The sequence below is a fragment of the Poecilia mexicana genome, unplaced genomic scaffold (assembly GCF_051168715.1).
Source record: "Poecilia mexicana isolate PSO_F unplaced genomic scaffold, ASM5116871v1 scaffold_4, whole genome shotgun sequence".
In the NCBI taxonomy this organism is placed as follows: domain Eukaryota; kingdom Metazoa; phylum Chordata; class Actinopteri; order Cyprinodontiformes; family Poeciliidae; genus Poecilia; species Poecilia mexicana.
Window position 1 is genome coordinate 4,352,507 of NW_028263373.1, and position 23,905 is coordinate 4,376,411.

The 23,905-nt window shown below is 37.3% G+C and overlaps 1 protein-coding gene across 1 annotated transcript; it reads right to left on the reverse strand.

Moving 5' to 3' along the window:
• Positions 1 to 7,069: 7,069 nt before the first annotated feature.
• On the reverse strand, positions 7,070 to 11,423 carry foxd3 (forkhead box D3). Its single transcript, XM_088004830.1, has one exon. The coding sequence runs from the start codon at positions 9,142 to 9,144 to the stop codon at positions 7,945 to 7,947; it is 1,200 nt and encodes a 399-aa protein (XP_087860956.1). The 5' UTR covers positions 9,145 to 11,423; the 3' UTR covers positions 7,070 to 7,944.
• Positions 11,424 to 23,905: the final 12,482 nt, after the last annotated feature.

The window sequence follows — 23,905 nt, forward strand, 5'->3', positions numbered from 1 at the left end:
TTAAGTTTCTTTAAAAAGAGTTTTAATTCCTGACTCTGATACTGCTACCCCCAACAAATGATGGTAAAAGAGATTACACACACCCAGCAACAGAGCTACAGAAAATATGTAAAATTTTGCTGCAAACACCAACAGACCTAAGTTTCCTCAAGAAGTACATCTTATTCTGTCCCTTTCTGTGATGGCATCATTGTTGCATGTCCATGTCAGTCTGTTGTCCAGATGAACACCGATGTATTTATACTCCTCAAGTAGGTTTGTTGAAGCAAGTGATGGCGTTTTCAACTCCAACTCCATGACAATCAGTGATCTGCAGAGAGTTCTGTTAAATGTTTGTTTGCTTATGTAGGTCAGCCAACAGGAGTCTGTTGAATATTTAAACACACTTTCTTTGTGTTAGTTTGTGTTTTGTAGATATGGCCTAGTTGTTAAAATTTCCCACATTGTGAGATGTTTTGGACACATTTGTTTTAAAGGTGTGATTTAGCTTACTGTCTGTTGTTAATTTTTCAGAACAAATCAGAATTTGTTCCTCTGGTCATAATAAGAAAAAAAATAAATTTTATGTCTAAAATGTGGCTTTTGAGCAGTTAACTTTCTTCTCTTGACTTATCTTTCAAATTTTTAATGATGGTGTCTTATCAAAATTATAAAACACTGCTTACTGTGTGACTTATTTTATAAAAAATACAATGGGCTTTTTTTTTCTTTTAGAGTTTTTCTGGGTTTTGTTCATCAGAAGCTGGACAGGAAAATGAACAGAGAGAGAAGGGGAAGACATACATGACCCAGGGTTGACAATCAAATCTCAGACTATACCCTCTATAGAGTGCCTGCTCTTCCATTGAGACACACAGTATTTTTTCAAACATAAAAAACTTACCTCATTACTGAGCTTAAGGTCAACTGGAGAAATAGACAAACAAGACAGACTGAGATAATTAGCCCAGTGACAAAAACGATGTTTGAAACTTTTGGACAAGTCAAACTCAGGCTTTGCAACCAAAGAACACTGTTCCCACTGTTAAGCATGCTGGTGGCAGCATTATGCTGTGGGATATTATGCTATGTTTTACAGTCTGTGGTATTAGTGAAATGCATAAAGTGGACAGAATATTGAAGAATAAAAACTAACTCTAAGTTCTTTAACTTTCATCTCAGTGCAACAGCCGGATGGTTAAAGCATCAAGGTTTCAGCTGAGCAAAAATCCCAAACACACTTTAAAACTGGCTTTGGGATGGATGAAACAGGCTAACATCAGCCTTCTGGAATCTGCTTCTCAAAGGCCAAATCTCAGCTCTAAAAAAAATTTGGCCACTATGTTTAGAAATGCAGTCAAAATTTTAAACTTAACAATTCAGAATTGTTATCTTTAAAGCTGACAAAGACTGTTAATTTGAAATCTAATAGTCTCTATTTGCACAGAAACTGTGCAAATAGGTGTGCTTTCTGAGCCAAAGGAAATTTAAGGTAACATTAATTGGGGTGTATGTATATTTTTGAGACTTGCACATTATATTGACTGTATATGATATAAAGGGAAGTGCAGAATTAAAAAAAACTGAGAACACAGCTGTAATTACAGCTTACAACGCTTTTAAAATTTCAACTCTCAATCTAAAAGCAAACATATTATATTAATGGCTAAAATTTAAACCTCTTCAAATGAACTCTTTTTATGTTATATTGCAGTGAAAATATTAGCTGCCTTGTATGTTTAGTATCAGACACCCTCTATACACAGATGCTATGCTACAGTACATCTTCCCCTCACCATGTAAATCCCAGCCTGCAGGGCCATTTCCTCCTCCATGTGACCTTTTCTTCTGTTGACACCATCATCCTTGTTCCCAAGGTATTAGGATTTGTTGGGTGTGACATGTTCCTTGTGGTTCCACCATCAATTATGCATAAATAATAATAACCTCGCACAACTGCTGATTTGCAATGACACTTTCATTCCGACGGCAGCAGCCTATAACTCAGTGCTACCTATTAGTTATTAATGCCTGGCCACGCCAGCTTTACTTTGTCATTTATTGCTTCATCTCTATGCCTTTTTAAATATTCAGCAACTGATGTATCTACGTTTACTGTCTGTGTTCCCTGCCCAGAAAAGGACTGTAGCATCTGGTGGAGGATGATGTAGTAAAGATGGTAAGCCAAGGCTTTGCTGTTTGCACAGCAGTATTGGCATGGGTGGGTTACTTGTGTCAACTGTTTTAAAACTTGCTGTTTTAAAACAACCACTTTTTCTTACCCTTCAAGCAGTTTAAAGTCTTTTAATGTAAGAATGGAGCAGATGACCTGACTAATTAACAAGCTAAAATCAACTTGACATGTGTGACTCCAAAAAGCACAACGAGAGAATGATGATAAAGTAATATTCTGCATCCCATGGTTGGCTCAGAGCTTAACTACTTCATAACTGCTTAATTTAGCATGCTCTATATCGTAATAAAAATAATAACTCTCTCAACATGTCTCTCTTTGAGCTAAAACCAATAAAAGTGCTACTTCAGTCATTAGCTAAACATTTTTGGTTAACATAGAAAGTACTTCTGTGACCAGGGCTTCTGTGTTTTTTTTTTGTTTTGTTTTTTTTTTTTTGTCTATCTGCTCTGTCTTCTCAAATCCCTCGTTGGTCAAAGCGGATGACCGCTCACAGTGAGCTTCGTTTTGCTGCAGGTTTCTCCTTCTTAAACTGGGGTTGTTCCTTTTCACTGTCACCACATGTATACTTAATATGAGGAATTACTGTGAAGTTAACAACTCTATGCAAGCAACTATCTCCTGTCAGCACTTTTCATTCAGGTGGACTGGTTACTGCAAAGTTCATCACTAAAAGTGTCTCAGGGATTTTCTTTGATAGAATACCATTTTACCAATTAATGCAATAAATGAAATTTCACTGTATTACTGTAAGATTGAGTGTTTGTAATAAGATATTAATCTATCTAAATGATTAAATGGGTTTAACTATAGAAATTGAATTTCTTTGTCTTTTAAAGTGACTTCAAGTGACACGTATTGTAAATTTGTGCTACATATATAAACTGAAATAAAACTAAATTTAAATACATGGATAGACAACATTAATACATAGCAAAATCTAAAATTATTTGTAACACTGGTAGATTTAGATTTAGAATTAGTTTGATTTGGTAGAACATTGGGATAGGCTCCTCTAAATAGTTAAAAAATAAAAGAGGAATCAGTGTAAAAAAGTAATTTTTTAACCATGTGTATGTACATTTGAATAAAAAGTGGAATGTCTAAAACAAATAATAAACATCTTAATAATCAGTGTAAAAATGTTTTTTTTTGGCATTAGAGCAATCAAGTTCATTTTATAATTGCTCCGTAGCTTTTTGTATGTTTTCATTGCTATTTTGTTGATGAACTGAAAGTCTTTGAGAGTGGAAGGCCTCTTATCCATCACCCTTATCTTCTGTGGCTTAAAACAAATAAATCACTTTGCAACAATAACAATTTTATCTTGAATGGATTAAAAATTCCACGTATAATTTAATATTTCTGATTTGAAAAAGTAAAATGCAGTTCTGATCCAGTCTTGGAGACTAAATGATTAATTGTTGTCCTGGCTGCCATACAGCTGAGACATCCATGTTCATATAAAACAAATCCGTGTGGCAGGTCAAAAGAGCAGGTAGGCTAAGGCTACATCATTGTTTAAAACACCAAACTGTAAAGTTTGGACTGATAAACTGAATGTTAAGTTATTATAAAACGCTCACCTCAGATTGTTAAAACAGTGGCATAACATTTGGTGGAGTTAATTGTATGTGTAGTCAAATGTAAAGGTCTTAATCCCAAATCTGCCTTAAATTTAGATGTGCAGCAGTATCAGTGGTTATGCTATTTTTGGATGTGTGATCCAAGAAGCTTGTTAGATTCTGATCAACATATAACAACTAGGACTATATTGTAGCATAAGATTGCCTTGATTAGTCAATGCATTTTTATTATGTTGCCTGAGTCAATACTTTCATATAATTACAATTTAAAGTCTTTTGTTTTGGCATTCTGCCATCATTGCCCATTTAGAAATTGACATTTCTTACTTGCCTACCTTCTTTTCAGCAAAATAGCCCACCAAGATCAAACGAGGAGCAACTGAAAAAAATCAATTTTCAATTGGATTCATATATGGACTTTGACTGGGCCATTCCAACTCATGGATGTGCTTTAATCTATCTCAGTGGGGTCCAAATGTTTTGCCATAACCTCCTGACTACCAGTAGTTCATTTTTGTCCTCTGTAGAGGACATTTCTAAACTTGAATATCTCCCACTCCCTACATTCTACTGAATTAATTCCTTTTGGTATCTGGAGAGGACATTTAGGGCTTTTCAATGATACCACATATGAAGGGGTGGGACTTTTGTTCGTATCTTTTTCTAATACATAAAAATTGTGTTCATCAGTAATAACACATTCTATGGGACGAGACAAAGTAAGTGCATAAAACCTTTTATTACCTTACGAAGAATGTGGGATTTTAAAAAAATGGTGATTGGACAATATTTTTTTTCCTGGTAGTCAGGAGGATATGACAACAAAAGTTAAAAATTGAATCATAATTTTTTTTCATTGTGATTTTTTTTATTGTTATGTGCTCAATAATAAACTAAACATGGAATACTTTATTGACAGAAACAAAGTGACAATTTTTTTGTAGGAAATTGACCCATATAGGGTCTCAGACTTATTAAAAAGTAAATAATTTCTGACATTTCAGAGTCAATGGTCATAGGCTAATCTTAGCAACAAGAACAGGCCTGTGAGAATAGAACGAGACTTAAAGAGTAGACGTTAAAATAATTATGTTAGTTTATAAATCACTGAATGGCATAGCACCAACTTTTGTTATGGTATTAACCTTCCAGATTGCTCAGGTCTTGTGGTTCTGCTCTGCTCTGCATCCCCAGAACCAGAAACAAATGAGGAGAAGCAGCATCCAGCTTCTATTCATCACAAATCTGGAACAAACTTCCAGAAAATTGCAAAACAGCTGAAACACTGAGTTCCTTTAAACAAAGGCTAACAACCCACCTATTTAAATTTGCTTTTGATTAGTATTTGGTGAAACATTGAGATATTGATGTGCTTTGATTTGATGATGGCTTTTGACAATATGCAATGTTTACTGGTTGTTTTTAATTGGTAATTGTATGTTTTTATTATGCAAAACACTCTGAACTGCCGTGTTGCTGAAATGTGACATGCATATAAACCTGACTTAACTTGACTTTGATGGTCAGTCAAATTTGTGCAATTGGCACATAAATTCATAACAAATACCCCCAGTCTGGACTTTGGACAACCCTGATCTAACCCATTCAATTGAAGTTCTGGTTAAATTTTTGTTGTCCTGCTGGAAGGAGAATCTCTTTCTCAGTCAAAAATCTTCTGAAGCCTCTTAGCTTCTCTGTCTCTGCAGAATCACGAATCATGGTCGTGATTCTGCCACGACCATGTTTCACCGTAGAATTTGTGTTCAAAGTTTTTTTTTTTCCAAATGTTTTTTCTTGCCACTCTTGCATAAAAGCAAGATTTGTGTAAAACACAAGAAATAATTGTTTTTATTCTACTTGCCCAGCCTGTCAATTTAAGTAGCCAGCCATATTCCGTTAGATTTGCAGATGTGCCATTTTGGTTAAGGGATTGAAAACCTCTTCATAAACACTGGTCTTTGCAGAAAAATGTTATCTTCTTTGAGCTGGAGCCACTGTATTTCATTTAGTGGTGCCAGAATGAAGAGGGTTGAATACAAATGCACACCAAACAGTTTGGATTTTTATTAGTAAAAAATATTACGTCGTTGGATTCCTGTAACGGTTATTTGACATCATATTTGTTTGTAGTATGGGAGGGGAGAGTAACATAACTGATTAAACTCTAACATTTCTGTTATTTCCTTATTTGGGTGTTCTAGGTGCTGATCAGCGCCCTCTAGGGGTTTTGATCTCTGCTGAAGCGTTTCCAGCCTGCAGCATCACGGGTGCGACGTCCCACTTCAATTATTGGATATGATTTTTATGCGGACATTCTCCTCTAATATGAAGATGAGAACTTTTTGTTTCTCTATGAAGAGGCGGAGTTTGCCTTACGAGCAAAAATACGCCATCTCCCACGCCAGCCTCAGAATCACAGGCGAAACAGAGCAAATGTCTGAACTGCTGATGTTGTATTTTTTGTTTTATTAAAAAAAAAAAAAACAACAAAAAAAATCTAAATCTAAAAAAACATTGATATCTTAAAATGCATTTTGGAATAGTTTTTTTTTTTTTTTTTTTTTTACAGTTCTAGACCCTGAAATAAGATTGATTGATTTATTTGTTTGTTTATTAATTTATTATGTTTTTTAAATCTAATTTTATGGTAGGACTAGCGGATAAATTATTTAACAAAAAATAAAATAAAATTAAAATATGTCTCCCCCCCCCCTTTTTTTTTTATTTTTTTTTTTTACCATAATTGGTTTCGTGATTCGAATCGATCAGCAACCAGTATAAATTTTACACATGATTTAGTGAGGTAATATTGTGACATGCATGAATGTAAACAAAAAGGAGTGAATGAAATCCGTCAGCAGAAACAATTTAATGAGGCTCTTTTCATCAGCTGCACCATCTTGACTGTCTGTGGAGGAACAGAAAGAGAAACAGAAGTCCTTTCCCTTTCCCATGGGGATCGGATAAATATAGTATCTGAAAGCCCTCTCACACACACTCTCTCACACACACTCGCCATTTGCTGTTTGTGTAGAAGCGATTAGCCAGACACAACTGCGAAACTGTTACCTTTATGGTGGCCAAGCCGCAGAATATTCTGTAAGATGATCCGGCTGTGATGTGATGGGAGATGAAAATGTGTCTAAACTGTGACCTCAGGCCGGGATCATTGACTGGAAAACTGGAAAACCCTTTTAGTTCCATATAATTATGTGTTATAATTTTATATAAAAAAACATATTCCAAACTTTTAAAAGCTTTGTAATTTGTGTGTGTGTGTGTGTGTGTGTGTGTTTTATTTTATTTTATATTGATACGGTTGATATTTAGCGCCAAACTTATTTAACTACATTAATCCTCTTCTATAACACATCTGATTTATATAAATATAATTTTAATTATTGAGGGTTTTGCAAAAAATGAATTGATAATATATGAAAACAAATAGTTGAAAATTTTGGAGCTGACAAGATTGATAAAAGGGGTTCTCTTGTTATTGCTTTTCCGTTTCTTTTTATTGGCTGGTAAGTTATGAATTATGAGCATAATAAGTTTTGACGAACATTAAAAATAAAATGTTAAAATTGTTATTTTGCATTGCATTTTTTGTAAATTCATTGCAATTATTTTTTCTAATAGACCACTGCGAATATTTACTCCTAATATCTTAAACACATGTCAGATTATTTTAAACGTTTAAAAGAAATGAAAATAGTTTTAACTTTTTCATAAATTTATTTACAAATAATTTCAGCTTACAACACCAGATAACTACATAGAATTACATATATTTGATTTTTTTTATTATTATTAATAATATTATTATAAACAGTCTTTTTGCACTTGATCGTGTCTTGTATGAAATGTGTCAAGTCGAGCCTCCAATAGAAAAAAAAAAGAAAAATCAAAATAATTATCACAGATCTCAAACAGGAACAAAGGACAGATAAAAGTCAGACGGGTAAAATTATTCTCCCTTTTTTTCGTCTTACAAATATTTACAAATGTTACCTGTACAGAAATACTTTCCTTTTCTTTTCTTTTTTTCATTTCTCTTGTATTTCAAGAGTCTTTTTCATGGCTTTACAGTCCAGTGCTGCCTATTGATTTGTGCTCTTCACGCCTCCCAGTGATAAAGTCTCTATATAAAAATAAGAGTTTTTTTTTTTTTTCCTTGCTTTTCAGTCACTGTGACGGCCATTTGGAGACCGCTGCCGCCGTCGCTGAAGGTAAAACGTGTCCAGAAATAATATTTGAAGGGACGCTGAGGATGGGAGCGATCGCGGCAGAGGTCCGGGTCAGAGAGAGGGACTGCGCGCTTAGCAGGGCCGACTGAACGGTGACCGGAGGCCGGAGGAAAGCCTGGGCGGCGCCCGGCGTCACGGACGACGAGCTGGACACCCCGATGATGTTCTCTATGCTGAAGGACGGCCTGTTTGACGGCTCGGATTTTATCATAGATGCCGTGCTCAGGCTGTTGAGCTGCAGCTGGAGGCTCGGGCTCAGTTGAGAGTTGAACGCCTTTCTGTTGAGCTCCGCCGAGGGCAGCAGGGGGACGCCCGGCGGGAGCATGGGCCCCACAGGTGGGATGTAGGGGTACTGCAAAGCCGCCGGGTGGGAATATGCAGCCGGGTGGATACCGTAGTGCCTCCCGTAGGGGCCTCCGAGGCTGTACGCCCCGAAACTCTGCATCATGAGTGCGGTCTGGTCCCTGAGCACGTCCGGCTGAACTCTCTTGAACCTTTTCCTCCTCCTGAGGAAGCTGCCGTTGTCGAACATGTCCTCTGAAGCCGGGTCCAGGGTCCAGTAGTTGCCCTTTCCGGGGTTTCCGGGCTCCCGGGGGATTTTCACGAAGCAGTCGTTCAACGACAAGTTGTGCCGGATGGAGTTCTGCCACGCCGGGAACTTCTCCCGGTAGTACGGGAAGCGGTTGCTGATGAACTCGCAGATCCCGCTGAGGGTGAGCTTCTTCTGCGGGCTCTGGAGGATCGCCATGGTGATGAGGGCGATGTAGGAGTAAGGCGGTTTCACCAAGCTGCTCTTGGGCTTCTGGATCGCTCCTCCCGGCGCTGCGCTCTGGTCATGACCCTCTCCTTTCCCTGAGCCCGGCTCTCCTTCCCCAGAGCTCTCGCAGCATGGGCTTCCTCCTCCGGACCTCATCTCCTCCTTCTCCACCTCGATCTCGTCCTCCAAGTCATCGTCGGCCGGCTCTCCTCGAAAGCCGTGCAGGATGCTGCCTCCCCCCGGGCTGTCGCAGTCGCTGTCCACCCTCTCCATGCCCTCATCGTCTCCCTCGCCCACCACGTCGATATCCACGTCCTCGGCTGTGAGCACAGTTTGGCCGGACATGTCGCTGGCTCGATCGCTGCCTCCAGAGAGGGTCATCTCACGGCTTACTCACACTTTAATGCAAAAAAATTAAAAAACAAAATAAAATAGGAGAAGAAGAAACTCACAGAAGTGGAAACAGCTGTACAGCGGCCAGTGCGCGCACACCGGGGGTCTGCTGGACAAAAACCGGAGGTCTCCAACGATCTGAAGGTGTGCAGAAAAACTTCAAACTTCGAGAAATATTCCCCACGCTGGAAGTTAGCGGGGCCTGCAGAGCGGTGCGTTTTGTCTCAGAAGTTATTTGGAGAGAAAGCGCAACTTTTTTTTTTTTTTTTTTTTTTTTTCTTTTTTCTTTGCCTTTTGCGCTCCGGCGTCTCTCCTGAGCGGCGGCGCGCGTCCTAAACCAGCGATATTTGGCGAGCTGAGTCGAACTGACACATTCTGCTTTTGGAAAAAAAGGCCGGAGCTTTTTAACCGGACTGACTGATAGATTACTTTCCCCCCTTGTATAAGATATACTATCAGAGCTGGACACGTGGTTCGGTGACGCCACACCCCCCACCTCTCATCTCTCCTTCGCTTCCAAAGCTTTGCTCTCTCCGCTCTCCGTTAAACCATGCAAACTGGAGTTGTTTCTTGGATTTGTCAACAATGGGACATCAGCAGCCCTTCTTTCCGCTGATTTTCTGTGTTCGTCCGTCATAGACCATTTAACGGTGGCGGAGGGAGGAGGAGGAGCAGGGGGAGAAAATTGGCCTGCATGATTGAAAGATCTGAAGCGCTCTAACGTGGCTGCGCAAAAACAACCTTTAACTTTTGCTAATTCGAACTGTGTTGACAGCTGCAGAGCGGTAACAGCGACAGCTAAGTTAAGGGAATCTGCTTGATCGAGCTTTGAGTGTGTTTTACCTTTTAAACTGTGAAATTGTGCATGAGAAGGGTTTTTTTTAACCATCTGTGAATTCTACTGCTTAATCTTTTTCTTGTCTTGGCTGCGATGCACCACTTTATGTTTGCATTATTATAGATCCCGCTGTGAAACTTCAATGTGCGAACACAAAACATGATTTCCAAGTCTATTTATTCCTGCAGGATTAGTGGGAAGAGCGCGAGGAAGCAGCTGCGGCGGAATCGACCATGAATGTTGGGGGAGAGGAACGCATTTCCTTAAGAGTTTGGAAGAGGTGCAAACGACCCCGATCATTGCATGTGTTTGCATTTGAAAAAAAAAAATCTAGGAAATGTAGACAGCGGGTGAATTCAAAGGAAGCATTTTTTATTCACAGGCTTGGAGGTGAGCGCTAAAGGTTGAAGTTTGGGCTTGGGAAAACAGCAAGATCCTTTTGTTTCGGCGCTAATATTTAGAATAATTGATGCGGACTTTGCATGCTGAAGAGAAAAGTGTAGAACTAGAAATAAAATATAGAAAGTTCGCACCGCAGCTTAAGGAATTAAAATCAAGGACTTTATTTTTTTTTTAATTTAATATAAAGGGAATTTAAATGATGGAATTTTTTTGTAGTTAAATGCTCGTTTAAAGTTTGTTATGCTTACAGAGGATTTATTTATAACTTATTTATTTTATTATTGTTAGAATTATTATTACAATTATTTTTTACATCAAATTTACTTTTGTCCATCAGGTAATTCGTATTAATTAATTACTTACGGAATTTAACTTACAAAAACTGAAGAAACCTAAGCAAAAATTAATTTTCGTTTTTTTTTTAAATCAGTTTTTTAATTAAATATTTTTCTTTGGCTGTTGCTTGGTCGACATCTGATCAGCGCTGCGCAGAGGCGCTTCTCCTTGTCACACCTTTGCTGCTCTCCAGTCCGGGATAAAAGCGAGGATTAATCAGACGCTATCATTAATAACGCGCGTTCGGGTCAAAGGGACGGAAACCCGGCTTCCGATTAGCCTGGCCTCCCGTTTAATCTTCGGCTGACCTGTGAGATCCGAAGGTCCGTCAATATGGACTACTTAGCAGATGAAACCAGAGTCCGCGTCAACTTTCATCCTGCTCATCCGTGGCGCGCATGTGTGTGTGTGTGTGTGTGTGCGTGTGCGTGTGTGTGTGTGTGTGTGTGTGTGTGTGTGTGTGTGTGTGTGTGTGTGTGTGTGTGTGTGTGTTTAGGAAATCGCTCATTTGTTGCTGCTTTTCTAAATGAAAAAAAAAGCACCTTGAAGAACTAGATTTTTCTTTCTCTGAAAATGCTTAATACAACATTTGTTTTTCTCTGTTGTAAAGTTGATTTTTAACATTACTTTATGCATTTAGGGAAGCATAAAGTATCAATTAGAGTCATGCTAAAAAGACTAATGTTTTATAGAAGTAGAACAAGATGTTCAAATAATCTACTTTTTAAAAAATATTATTCATGCGTTTGATTTTTTTTTAATGAGTCAGGTATCTTTCACTGTTTCCTGTTTTGTCTTTGAACCTGCAGGTGCAGCTGGCACAGCCAGCCCTAGGCATAAGCAAGCTACACTCCTACTCTGGACCACTCTGCAGCAGGGGGGTTCCCACTGAGCTGCTCGACCTCTCACACAGATGTAGATCTTAGGCTCTTCGAATTGTGCCTAAATGTCAAAAAATCTGATAATTTTCCAATATGCTTTAAGGGTTTAAAATGAACAAATAAAATAAAAATAGATTTGAAAATAAAATAGATTTAGCTTCAAAATGTAAAGAATGATCAATATGGAAAAATCAAAAATCATGGATTATACAGTTTAATATAATGTAACCAGTGCAATATTGTACTTACAGTTTAGTCAAATTTTATTCAAGCTAATCAGTCAATAAAAAAAAAACCCTCCATTTCCCACCCAATTTGAACTTCACTTTTCCCTCCCTTTTTAGCTGCTCTTATTCAATAAATGAATTGGGGCCCAAAAGCCCAGGGCCATATAAAGTATTGACTTGGCTCTGTGTAAGTAGCGTAGATACCCGCTGATAAAAGCTCACTACAACAAGCACAGAGTGAGGGGGGGTTTCTAACCCGTCCTTCCTGTGATCTTTTGAAGCCTCATAAATCCGCTTTTATACCTCCGCAGTTTGTTAATGAAATGTGCGTTTTAAGCACACATGCACGGCTTAGCGCGACAAAAACCTTTTAGTATAATAAGCCATCTTGCTCCTGAATGAAACCGTTGGGAGGGACACAGAAGAGATGCAGCAGCAGCTCAGGTGATGGAAACAGCGTTGGAAAAACTACCACCAAGGTCGCTGGTATAACAAATAATTGTGATCATAATAATGTGCTGCTCCGGTGAACTCTGATGAATAGATTTCCCCCCCTCCCTTCAGGTTATACCCGTGCTGCTGGAGTCAGAGGTCAGGGTCACCTGCGGAAGCTATAAGAGTGTTTCGGTTTGTTCAGAGGCATTTAGGCTCAATAAAGGTTTTTAAAAAAGGCTTATTCTAAATATATTTTTGCAAATTTAAGGTTTTTTGGAGATAAATAGCTATTCTTCAGTCGGTCACACAAACACATCTTTTAAAAACTTGTTTGCAATTTCCTGTAGGTTTTTAAATGTTTTTCTATATCTCTTTAAAACTGGATTAATCTTTTTTTTTCTATAATATGCAAAGAGTAAGGCATTCCAACACACTCAGCTCAATTAATTAGGTTAGAGTGCATCTGAGGGCTGCCGCTTAATTACACAGATATGATAAATTAATGCATTGTTGGCGCGTCTGTAATTATGCTAATTATTTTATACTAGCAGCAAAATCTTCACCCTGTCAGATTTAATAACAAGTGAAAATCTCAAGCAGCTGTTAGCAAAAAAGAAAAAAAAATGGAAGCGAGATGTAATGGAATTTATTTTTGTCTCAAAAATTGAATGTTTCACATCGGACATTCCCTCAGAGGGAATGAAGGTAGGGTAGTTTTTTTTTCTCTCTCCCCTTTTATCTACGTTTTATTTTTTTGGAAATCACAATTTTCAGTTTCCCCCGAAGAGTCCACTCCATCAAGCTGCGAGTCTGTGTCAAACAATATGACGGAGTTCATCTTTAAGCCCTCCTCCTGCTGGATGTGCGGCACCCACATCAGACACAGACGTGGGGCCCGACTCTGAGCACGCGGTGTCTTCAAGCGCCTCTGCGCGCGCCCGATTTTCTGTTTGTCGGGAGGCCCCGTTTTATAAGAATGTTTGTATATCTACTGAAACGCAGCAAATTTGCAGCAAATTTGTATTTTCTGCACCTGATGCTTGACGCACCTCATGTGCTCCTCTTGTTTATAGCTTTTGTACCAAGCAGCACATTCATGGTTTAGGGAATAATTTACTATAAAAATATATATATAAAAAAAGCCCACAGATTTTTCTTCTGTTCTCTTACTTTTACAATACGTTTCTAGAAAGTGAGCCCGACCATTGTTATTTTTTATCCTCTTCAATAAATGCAGGCTTTCAGTGGATTGACTTATGCCAATAACAGCATGAATCAATAACGCTGAAAAAGTGTAATGTTAGACAATAGACAACAATGAAACAACAAGCTTTCAAAAATTCTGTATAAATTATGTCACGTTTCTCCTATTGTAGTCTTAAAAAGATGAAATATTTACTTCCTTGCTTTTTCTTCTTAATACATTCTCATTCATTCCTTTGATTGTCATTTTACCCTATAGATTGCTGAAATGCAATCTATTAATTAATTTAAAAAAAATTAAGTAGCATTTGATTTTTTTAATCTGTCAAATATACCATTGTATGAACTTTGAAAGACTACTCTTGAAGGAAAATAAAACATTTTTTGGATTTAATTCTCATATAAAATAGTTACATTTTAGCGCCAGAAAATATCAGTTTTTATTTATTTGTCTACGTCTTAGTTTAAAAAAAATGTCTCGCCACCTGTCCATCGTTGGACCACCATACCAGGACAAATCCTGACACCCCGGCAGCGAGAAGACCACTGGGAGGGGACAGACCTGCATCAAACTTTGAGGATTTTCATCAGCTGATGCCGCTGCTGCTGCTGGGAAAGTGACACCTCCAGCTAAATGCAGCGGTGGATTACCATGACAATGTATACTTGTTAAATACTTACGGTGTCACTCAGTTTGTAGCTCTTTGTCATTCAGAGGGTGGCTGAAAGTTACGCATCAGAATATTGCCTCGTTGTGTGAGCGCACGCATGAGGCAGATCAAGGCCGCGAACAGTTGCGAATTGGTCCCACTTCTGGCCTTTTACGCGCAGTCAAAACACACGCAGTCCAACGCGTTGTGTGCGTGAAAAGGGGGCAAACTCTGACTTAGTAACACACCCGAGACTGATCGAACAATGACATCATTTACTTATATGGTTTAATAATAAAAAAAGAGTAAAATTGTTACATGAAATCATAATAAATGTCTATTTTCGCAACAATTTGTGGAAAGTTGATTCTTCTTCACTGATACTTGGAGGAAAGTTGTTGTTTTTTTTAAATAAAAATAAATAAATGAAACACCCCAAACAAAAATAATCTTCCTCAGGAAGGTTACTGGATGAAAATGTAAAAACGTGCAGATGTTCATGTTTGCATATGAACCAGGTTGAAAGGGACCTTTCATTCAGCATGACCCTTGAACTCAATATCCTCTGCCTATTGATGCATACATTTATATATAACATCACAGTAAATTACCTTCTGCATTCGCCTGCCCTGTACCCATAATAATGTTCCTTCACCTAATCTGTCAGGTTCCACTCTGAGACACTTTACCTCTTGTCGAACCCAATTATTGCAGAAGATGAGGAAGAGGCAAAAGGTTTTGGCTTGGCAGAGAAACATGTTTGGATTCAAAATCTTCTTTATTGGTAATATTATGCTAAAAGCAAAACTATTCCAGAAAAATACTGTTCTCACATGACAAATAATAGTATTTTCATGCAGACTTTGTTTTTTTTTATTAAAGCAACATTTTCTACACTATCTCATATTTGCTTTATAAAAGTGTCCTTGTCTATTATTGCAGTGAGGAAGTGCACATCCTTATCAAAGTCATGGTGCTGTCTCTTGAAATTAGAGACAGCACCTCTAAATTGTCAATTACACAGAGGTTAAGTAGACTGAATAGACTCAATGATTCAAATCAGGTGGTACAATTTATTGCACATCACTCTCTGGTTTCATTTCACAGAGCACTGACAATGAAGCGCCTTTATTTTACACAATAGGTGAATAAAATTGGCACAGATCCTATCTATGCTGCTCAGTTTTTTATGTTACTTATAAAAATTTGCTCAACAAATGATTTTTTTTCATCTTTGAAGTGTTTTGTTTAGACTTATTATGAACAGTAATTTTTAGATCATAAAATAGATCCAGAACATTAGTCATTGTTTAGCATAATAACCGTTAAATGGAAGTAATAGGATCAGTCTTAAATGTGATATGCTTTTAAAAGGTGAACTGGCATTCCGCAGTCTTTTAATGTTAACTGATAATTCATATACTGATTTGTTTTGATTTTCCATTTGAATCATGAAGCATAATGCCATATGGGACAATCAGGGTGAACGTTCTTTTATTTTTTGTTTGGATCCTCTCTTTAACCCTGATCTCTGCACTTATTTATAACTTATCTGCAGAGAAAATATTTATTTGAGGAAATATATGGTTCATCTGCATTTTTAAGAAATTGTTCAATTGTCCAGAACTGTGACAGACCAACACGAAGTAATGTGTAGTTGTGAAAAGGAAGAAAAAATATACTTGATTTCCATTATATTTATTTATTTACAAATATGAATCTGAAGTGTTGCATGAATAATGTGTCAGTATGCAAGACAATTTTTTCAATAATATTTCAAGCTCAGTCACTTTGAATGAACATCAATTTTCAAGCACTGACGGAGATTCTGAAAGAGTTTTAGATCCGAGTCATGAAAAAACTTTAAGTTAAACCTTTCCATTGTAGCACAGACTGTATGTTTTGGATTTCTGTCCTACAGGAAGACAAATCTTCACTTCAGTCTCAAGCCTTTTCTAGCCTATGACAGTTTTTTTTGTTTGTTTGTTTGTCACCCATTTAATTAGCTCCATCTATTTTCCTATGAACCAGTTTCCTTGTCTTGCAAAAAAACACATGATGTTTTATGTTGGACATGGTGTATTCAGGTCAGTGTCTATTTTCCACCATTTTCCGTCATTTTTCTGCATGAACACCAAACATTTACTTTGTTACATCCAACCATTAAACCTTCTTTCACATATTAGGTTAGTAGTTCTAAACACAACATAAGGAAACACATATTTATTTTCTATATATCTATGCACACTCACTTGTCTTGACGTAATTCATTAAAGGGTCGTGTACTTATTATTATTTTAATTTAAATTTAAATTTACGTCAAAGGTGTGCATACATTAAGTATAAACTTTTCCTTTCCAGTTGTTAAATCATAGCTACAGCTAACATTTCAGTGATTATACGTGTATTTCTTTATCAATATAATTAGTACTTATAATAACAAAACTAAGTTAAGTCTAATTATATTTAAGATGGCTTTTAACTTAGATCTTTTACTTTGTATTGCTTTAACTGCTTATTTAGTCAATATCCCCATTTAAATGTGACATACATGGCAAAGTTAAGAATGTAAACATGGTTAACACTCAAAGAAAGTTAGTGCCCTGAAACCAGAACTCGTAGTCCAAAGTCAGCTACACAAGCATCAATATTTTACAATCTCTCAAGAATCCCCATTGCAGATGCAATCAATGCCTCCTATTCATTATCCATGTGTATGTCTTCTAGGTATGGCCTTTGTCGTTAGGCAATAATTCTCCCTTCCACAGTTCCACATCACTCCACTGAGCCATACTTTTACAAATGCCTCAGGGCTATAAATACTAATGAAATCTCTTTGCTTAATTTGATTTTGCTGGTACACTTGCAGTTATGGCTGAACTTTCCCACGAGAGAGGCTGATTGGACACTTTCAAGTCCTTATGGAAGCAGGAAAACATTCCAAAGAGCTGGGGAGATCATTTCCATAATTACCCCGATTGGCAGCCTAATGACCTTCTGCGACAATAAAAAGATCTCTTGTTAATTCCATTTCTGTCGCTGACATTCAAGAGATTCCTATCTTACATGTTTGAGGGTTCACAAGATAACAAGTGTACTTTTTTTCCCCCCTCACGAGCAAAAGAGCAGTCTCATTCAGTGTTGCACCCCCCACCCTCATTCCACGTCGCTACCAACGGCTCTGCTCTGCTCTGAACAGGATCTGCCTGAGTCTGCACAGCTCCTCTACTCTGCTCCAAAGTTGGATAATTTATGGACCACGGGGAGATTATAAAGATGGATCTGTAAGGCAATCAATTCCCATGTTGCGATTTTGAATGGTGGGATAGAAATGAAGTGCAGAATAATTAAAAAGATCACAAGTCCCCCCTCGCATGTAATAACGAGCAGGTCCAGAGGCGGTGGGTTCCTCCACGGTGCCAGAGGAAGCTCTTTTGATGTGACTGAGAGGACACCTCGGCTGGTCCAGAGCTGCTGCACAAAGGGATGGTTTCACCAGGCACCACACACTGAGGGCGCATTGCCACGCATGCAGAGTCAGTTTGACCAGGCAGATCACAAGCAGATACTGTTGTCAGAGGAAGCTGAGACACTTTTTTATCTGCTTAGATGTCAGGGTGACTCAGAGCTGGCAGCGATGCAGAGTGTGTGGGGGTCTGTTTGGAATATGTTTCACAGGGCCCACAATGCTCAGAGTGTTGTTGGATGTTTAAAAAAAAAAATCATCCGTTGTCGGTGTATGAATGGGTGTCAAAATGTACTGTCAACACTCTGCATGCACAGCTGTGGGCCACTTTGACCTGATAAATACCGCTGCAGACTCCTTAAAATTCTGAATACATTAAACTTGATGTGAAATTTAAAACTGTGGAACTGATGTCCCTTTATCATCCTTATTTCCAATCAGTGACAAGATTCTGTGGGAATAAACATCAGATATTTAGTCTGTGCAGCACAAGTAGCATCTGTTGAGAATAGTAAATAAGATTATTTATAAGAGGAAACACCAGGATGTGTTTGTACATCATTTCAGGATTAGGACCTATTTAGACTTAACTATAAGATGAATCACTTTAGTTAATGTCTAACAGGTGAATCAATGGGAACTAGTGATCCCTGCAATTGTGAATTATATTTGTTATTCATCAAACTCAGATCTATTTAAAAATGATTAACACAAACAGACATTATTAGTGAAAAGATATTACAGTAACTTTTCTGTCCAAGTACGGATTAAGTGCAAGTTTTAGGATATTAGGGAATTAAACATTTAAAGAATTATTTATTTAAAGGGTTAATTGAGCTAGTCTGGAGGAAGGAGTTTTAGTCCAGGTTTTGATTCTGGCAACATTTTTTTTCCAAAAAAAAAAAACTTTCCTAATCCAAAGTTGATGGTTCTCAACTTTGGATTAGGTCATTGGTCTGAAAAATGTTGATTAGTAATCTTGTGTTGAAAGTAAGGGTTCTGTTTCTGTGGAGGTAAAACAAAAAACATTTTTAACTCCTACAGTTTGCCAACAGAAGAGATAAACCACAGTACAGTGCATAATATTGAGTAAGGACATTATAGTTGCCTCCTACGAGTATATTTGTAGAAATGTTCACTTTCAAATGCACTTTTTTAGAGAAATTTAGATTCTAAACAGGAGTTTTCTTGATAACTAAGTAAAGTTTATTTACTCTTTAGAAGTATCTGATCACTGTTCTTTAAAAATGCTAGGAATTTTGGTGACAAAAATATTTATTTGGACCAGAAATCCTTATGAAAGTGGACCTTGGTTTCTGACTTATTTTCAGCCAGTAGTTTTTGGCTCAAGGAAGCGGCTCGTCGAGAATCAAATCAATTGTGCCATTTAAACATGTTACAATCAAAGTGATGCAGTAAATAGTTATTTGGCTGCCTTCTTCTTGGTCAGTAATGTTCTAACTCAAGAACTAAAGGCAACTTAAATGACTAATAGGGCCATGTGACAGGACTTGAAAAAGTTGCTCAGAACAGCAAATTCAATTATCATGTTAGAATTCTGCACAAAAACAATCTATTCTAGTAATTAGAGGTATTCCTGTCAGATGACTCATGTTAGTGGGGCCTAATGCCATTTGGAAAATTCTAACGCCTGCTTTGAATGTTATCAAATGTTTACAAAAGAGCTTAATGTGCGAAAATGCAATCAGGGAAGTGGCTGGTCATTCTCTACCGGCAGCAGCATTGAGCAGTGATTTTCTAAATTGGCTTGGTGGTGTATTAAAAGTAACAAAAATTTAATTTAGGAAACTTAACAAAGCACAACATTTAGGCAGGATGTCTCTGAGTAGACAATGGAAGATTGTCTTTTCACTCTTTTAATTCTTTAGTTGGTTAAAAAAACACCTGTGCTTTGACTTGGAATGTGCGGAAATGATTTTGGTGAGTTATAGAAAACCCATGGTTACTTAAAACGTTTCCTTGCCACATTTTTTAGTTGAATTTCATGGATGAATCTGAGACATACATATTGTAGCTCCCAGTTTCCAGTCTTTTGCAGCCTCTAATACATTTTCTTCCAGTATCATCCATGTTCCCAAGAAACCAAAGAATCTTTCTTGTGGTGTTAAAGTAAATGATGCCGCCACTACCATACGTCACTGGGCTGTATGGTAGTTGGAAAACAATGTATCAATTTGATTCATTTTCACAATTATGCTCAATGTTTTTGTTGGTTTATTCCATAGAATCCACCAAAAAGCAAACATTTCTGACTGCAATGCGACAAGCTACAAGAAAAAAATCCCAAAAAGATAGGATTGTGAAATGCACAATAATAATTTTGTTGAATTTTCTTCTACTCTTTGGTTATTTGAAATATATTGTGCTCATGTATTAATTACACATCACTCTTTTTACCCTGACTGATTCTCCTGGGTCAGGTTTTGCTGCTCTCTACAACAAGTCACCAAACTTTTGGAGTCTCACAAAGGCCACATTCTCCTCCAAGTTGCTTTTCTTCATCATCCAGCTCCAGGGCAAGGCAGATCTGCTGAGACCCCTGCATTGTCTGCCCAAAACCACATATTAAATTTGCCCTGCACAAGCCATTTCATTGAGTTGTGGCAGGAATTCCTTTGCTGGTTCATTCATCTGTGTACATGGTTTGGAAACACATTAGAAACAAAGCAAGCCAGTCAAAGGATAATATTGAGGAAGTAGCATACATTTCAAGTTTTGCAGCATATGTCATCTCTGTTTCATGCTCTTTTGCTCAGTACCAGTCCATGCGGGGGAAATACTGTGAAACTAGCTGCAAGCCATCCAAAATTTCTCCTTGCATGTGTAATGTTTTGCTCTTCATTAGGAATTCTGGATTTTCCCCACCAGGAATGTCAAGTGAATACAAAGAGAGGGAAACTATGAGCGCTCTCCATGCACGGTTAACAATTAACAATAGATAATAAAGACAAAAATCTGATTTTAGACAACCAGGCCGTTCTCATTCAAAATATTTTAGAGTCTGTTTTTTGTTCCTGTGAGAATACCATGATTTTGTATCATCATTATAATAAGAACATAGCAGACTTTTGGTTCTGATGCTATTTATTTAAAACAAACAAAAAACATTTATGATTTTCGTATGTATTTATAATTATTGTTTTATAATTGATACGTCATATGTCACCAATCCATAAAAAAAAATAAAATCTTAAAATCTTAGAATTTCCCAATTTTTTTAGAGTTTTATTTCAGTAAGATAGAGATTATTCATATGCTCCTCTGTTCTGCTTGGTTTTTGTTCCTTTACTTCCCCATCTTGTTGGTCTTTTCACCTGTTCAAACAACTTCATGCCAGCAGCCAATTATGGTAAATTGCTAACAGATGAACGTCCACATTACCATTAGTACGTGACGTAGTAAAATGAACAGCACTGCGAGAAGCTGTGACAAAACAAAATTATGATATAAATATTTTGCGATCAAACATGTTAATGCTGCGTGGCAACTAATTTGATTTTGTATAGTTTCATAAACACTTTTCTTAATCCAGTTTAGAGTCAATAATTGGTTCGTTTCTCTCAACTGATTGCTGGGAGCTACTTGTTTGTTTTGATATCTTATTTTGTTTCGTATAAACCAATCACAGTCCCTAGATGACAGTCACACCCAGCACTGTCTTGTAAGTGTGGTAAAGTTATTTCTTTAAACTGCGTGCTTCCAAACTGGTTCAAATGATATTCATGTAATAAGAAAAGCAAAATGTCTGAAATTGAAGTACAGATATTTAAATATTTTGTCGTAAAGAGCCTGGCACTCTGCTTTATGTCCAGGAAATTTAATGATTGATAACTACAAACATCACAGATCTGACTTCAGGAGTGTCTACAATGAGTTCACTGTGCTCACATTCCATGACCTATTCCTACTACCTCAGGATTCCCCCTAATTTATCAAATTAATTGCTTTGTAAACATTTGATCAATTTCAAAGATGTGTCTCCTCGGTACAAATTGTATTAGCCCAAAACCAAAGTCATCTGATGGCGATTCTCTCCATCGCCAGTAGCATCTAAGAGGTCAGTGGCTTCGGCTCAAAATGATCATCTGACATGAGTGAGTGAGCATGTTGTGTTTGCAGATCAGGGGCGTTTTAGAATGATACATTCAATTTACAACCTAACTTATTTGTCACTGTTTAAGCAGTAAGGTAAAAGCAGCCAACAGGCCCATGGCGACTGTGGAGGAGCTGCAGAGATCCATAAGTCAGATGGTTGAATATGTCCACAGGATAACTACTGCTGTAAACTCAACATACTGATATTTAAGGTGGATAGTTTAATTACTGAAAGGAAGCCTTTTTAAGGCTTCCTTTCATGTTTTTCCAACAGCCAGCAGACACAGCAAGCATGTGGAAGTTATGTAAATGTGGCGTGAATGTGACCTAAATCAAAAAAACACACTGAGAGGCGGATGAAAAATGTAAAACTCTTTATTGTACAACCAGTGAAAATAAATAATGATTTATTTTTGAGGATGGTGAGTGTTGGACTCCACAAAAGATGTCGTTTGTCACTGACTCTGTTTCATCCACAATGACTGAGCCTAAGCTAGATTTTCAAAACAAAGATGGGTAAATTGTGTTTCCATTACAAGTGTGTACAAAACTTTGTTCAAATTCTGTTAATGTCAAAAACACAATTTCACAAATGCACTATTTCCAATAACTAAGAAATACAATTAAAATCACACATGAACAACTTTTTTCACGTTGTAAGTAATTGAAAAACATGATGCGCAATTATCCTTCACTTACTTCCTGTCGTCTTCTTCTTCATAGTTTGCGCCGCTGGCCACATCTGGTTGTTGATTATGTAATTCATGTCATGTGAAAAAATATTTGCCAAAAAAAAAAAAAAAAAAATATATATATATATATATATATATATATATATATACATTATGTTTCTTAAACTTAACAATCATGCTCCACTTTTGCTGGTCTGTCACATAAAGTTCATTTAAAATACACTGATGTTTGTGACTGTAATGTGACAACATGTCAAACAAATTCACAGGCAATCTATACTTACATTTTTAAATGTGGCACCACTTGGGCTCTGTGCCATTCAAAACTGGAGTCACACAAGCAGAGGAAAGGCTACCGGAGGTGTCGGCCTGTAGAGATCGCTTTCCCCGTCCGCTAGGGACTCATGCATCTTCACTCCAAAAATACTGACATTCAGAGGCATCTGTCCAATGATCCCGCAGAGTCACACAGTTTGCCCTGTGCTTGTGTTTGTCTGGTTTTTCAAAGATGGAAAAACCAGAACCTAAATTGTACCTTTATCTTGTCTTCTGATGCAGCTTGTGTGAAAACTCTGATTTTTCCTGTATTCATTTCATCATTTTGATATGTCTTACACAGCTGATTTTATTTTATGTTTGTGTGTGAGTGGGGTATCATCTCCCTAGTGTATTCTAGGCCTCTTACTCAACTCTCACATGAGGATGACACAGGGCGTCTGGTTTCACAGTAAAATTAGTTTGACATCGATGGAGTCACAAATGTCACCATGTGGCCACTTTGTTTTTCACTTCACGACACAGAAGTTACTTTAGCGAGACTCGACCACAGCCTTTGCCCTGCCTTAGCTGCATGCCTGTCATTGTCTGTCATTGGTGAAAACATCTCGGATTGGTCAAAATGACATTCTTTGTTTCATTTTGATCATAAATTTTAATGATTTATGTACAGACTTTCAGACAGTGTTGCATCTGTTTTGATCATTTGGAACATTGCATGTTCCCCAGGTTGTGTGATTTGTCTTTTGACAGTTTAGAGAGTCAAGTTGCTTCTATGTGGTCACATACAGATTTGGAAATAAATGAAATGGGTGATAATTTCACAGAGTAAACAAAAATATCTACTGATTTTAAATTAATTTATTGTTCTACATCTACAACTACAGTTAGAAGTTTACATTCATAAACATGTGCACTTATGTCAGATTGTGACATCAGAATAAATATAAATAGGTCTTTCATGTGGACCATGACCATATGTTTACTGATATGCTAGTTGTAAATTAGCTTAAGGACAACAAAATCAAAACCACTCTGGTTTTAGTTCAGATCTCAAGTTAATTTGATTATATCTGCAATTGGGGAGCCAGCATAATTCTGTTCTGGTTCTAAAAACATTTTTGCAGAAGGACTTGGCTCACCAAGAAGGTTTTAAATCTGCAGTTAACACAAAGTAAACCACAGATGTTGAGTTGTGTTGCACAGCAAGCCGTGAGTTGTTGCCCC

Coding starts and splice junctions, on each gene's coding strand:
- foxd3 (XM_088004830.1), bottom strand. CDS start 9,144: ATGACCCTCTCTGGAGGCAGCGATCGAGCCAGCGACATGTCCGGCCAA.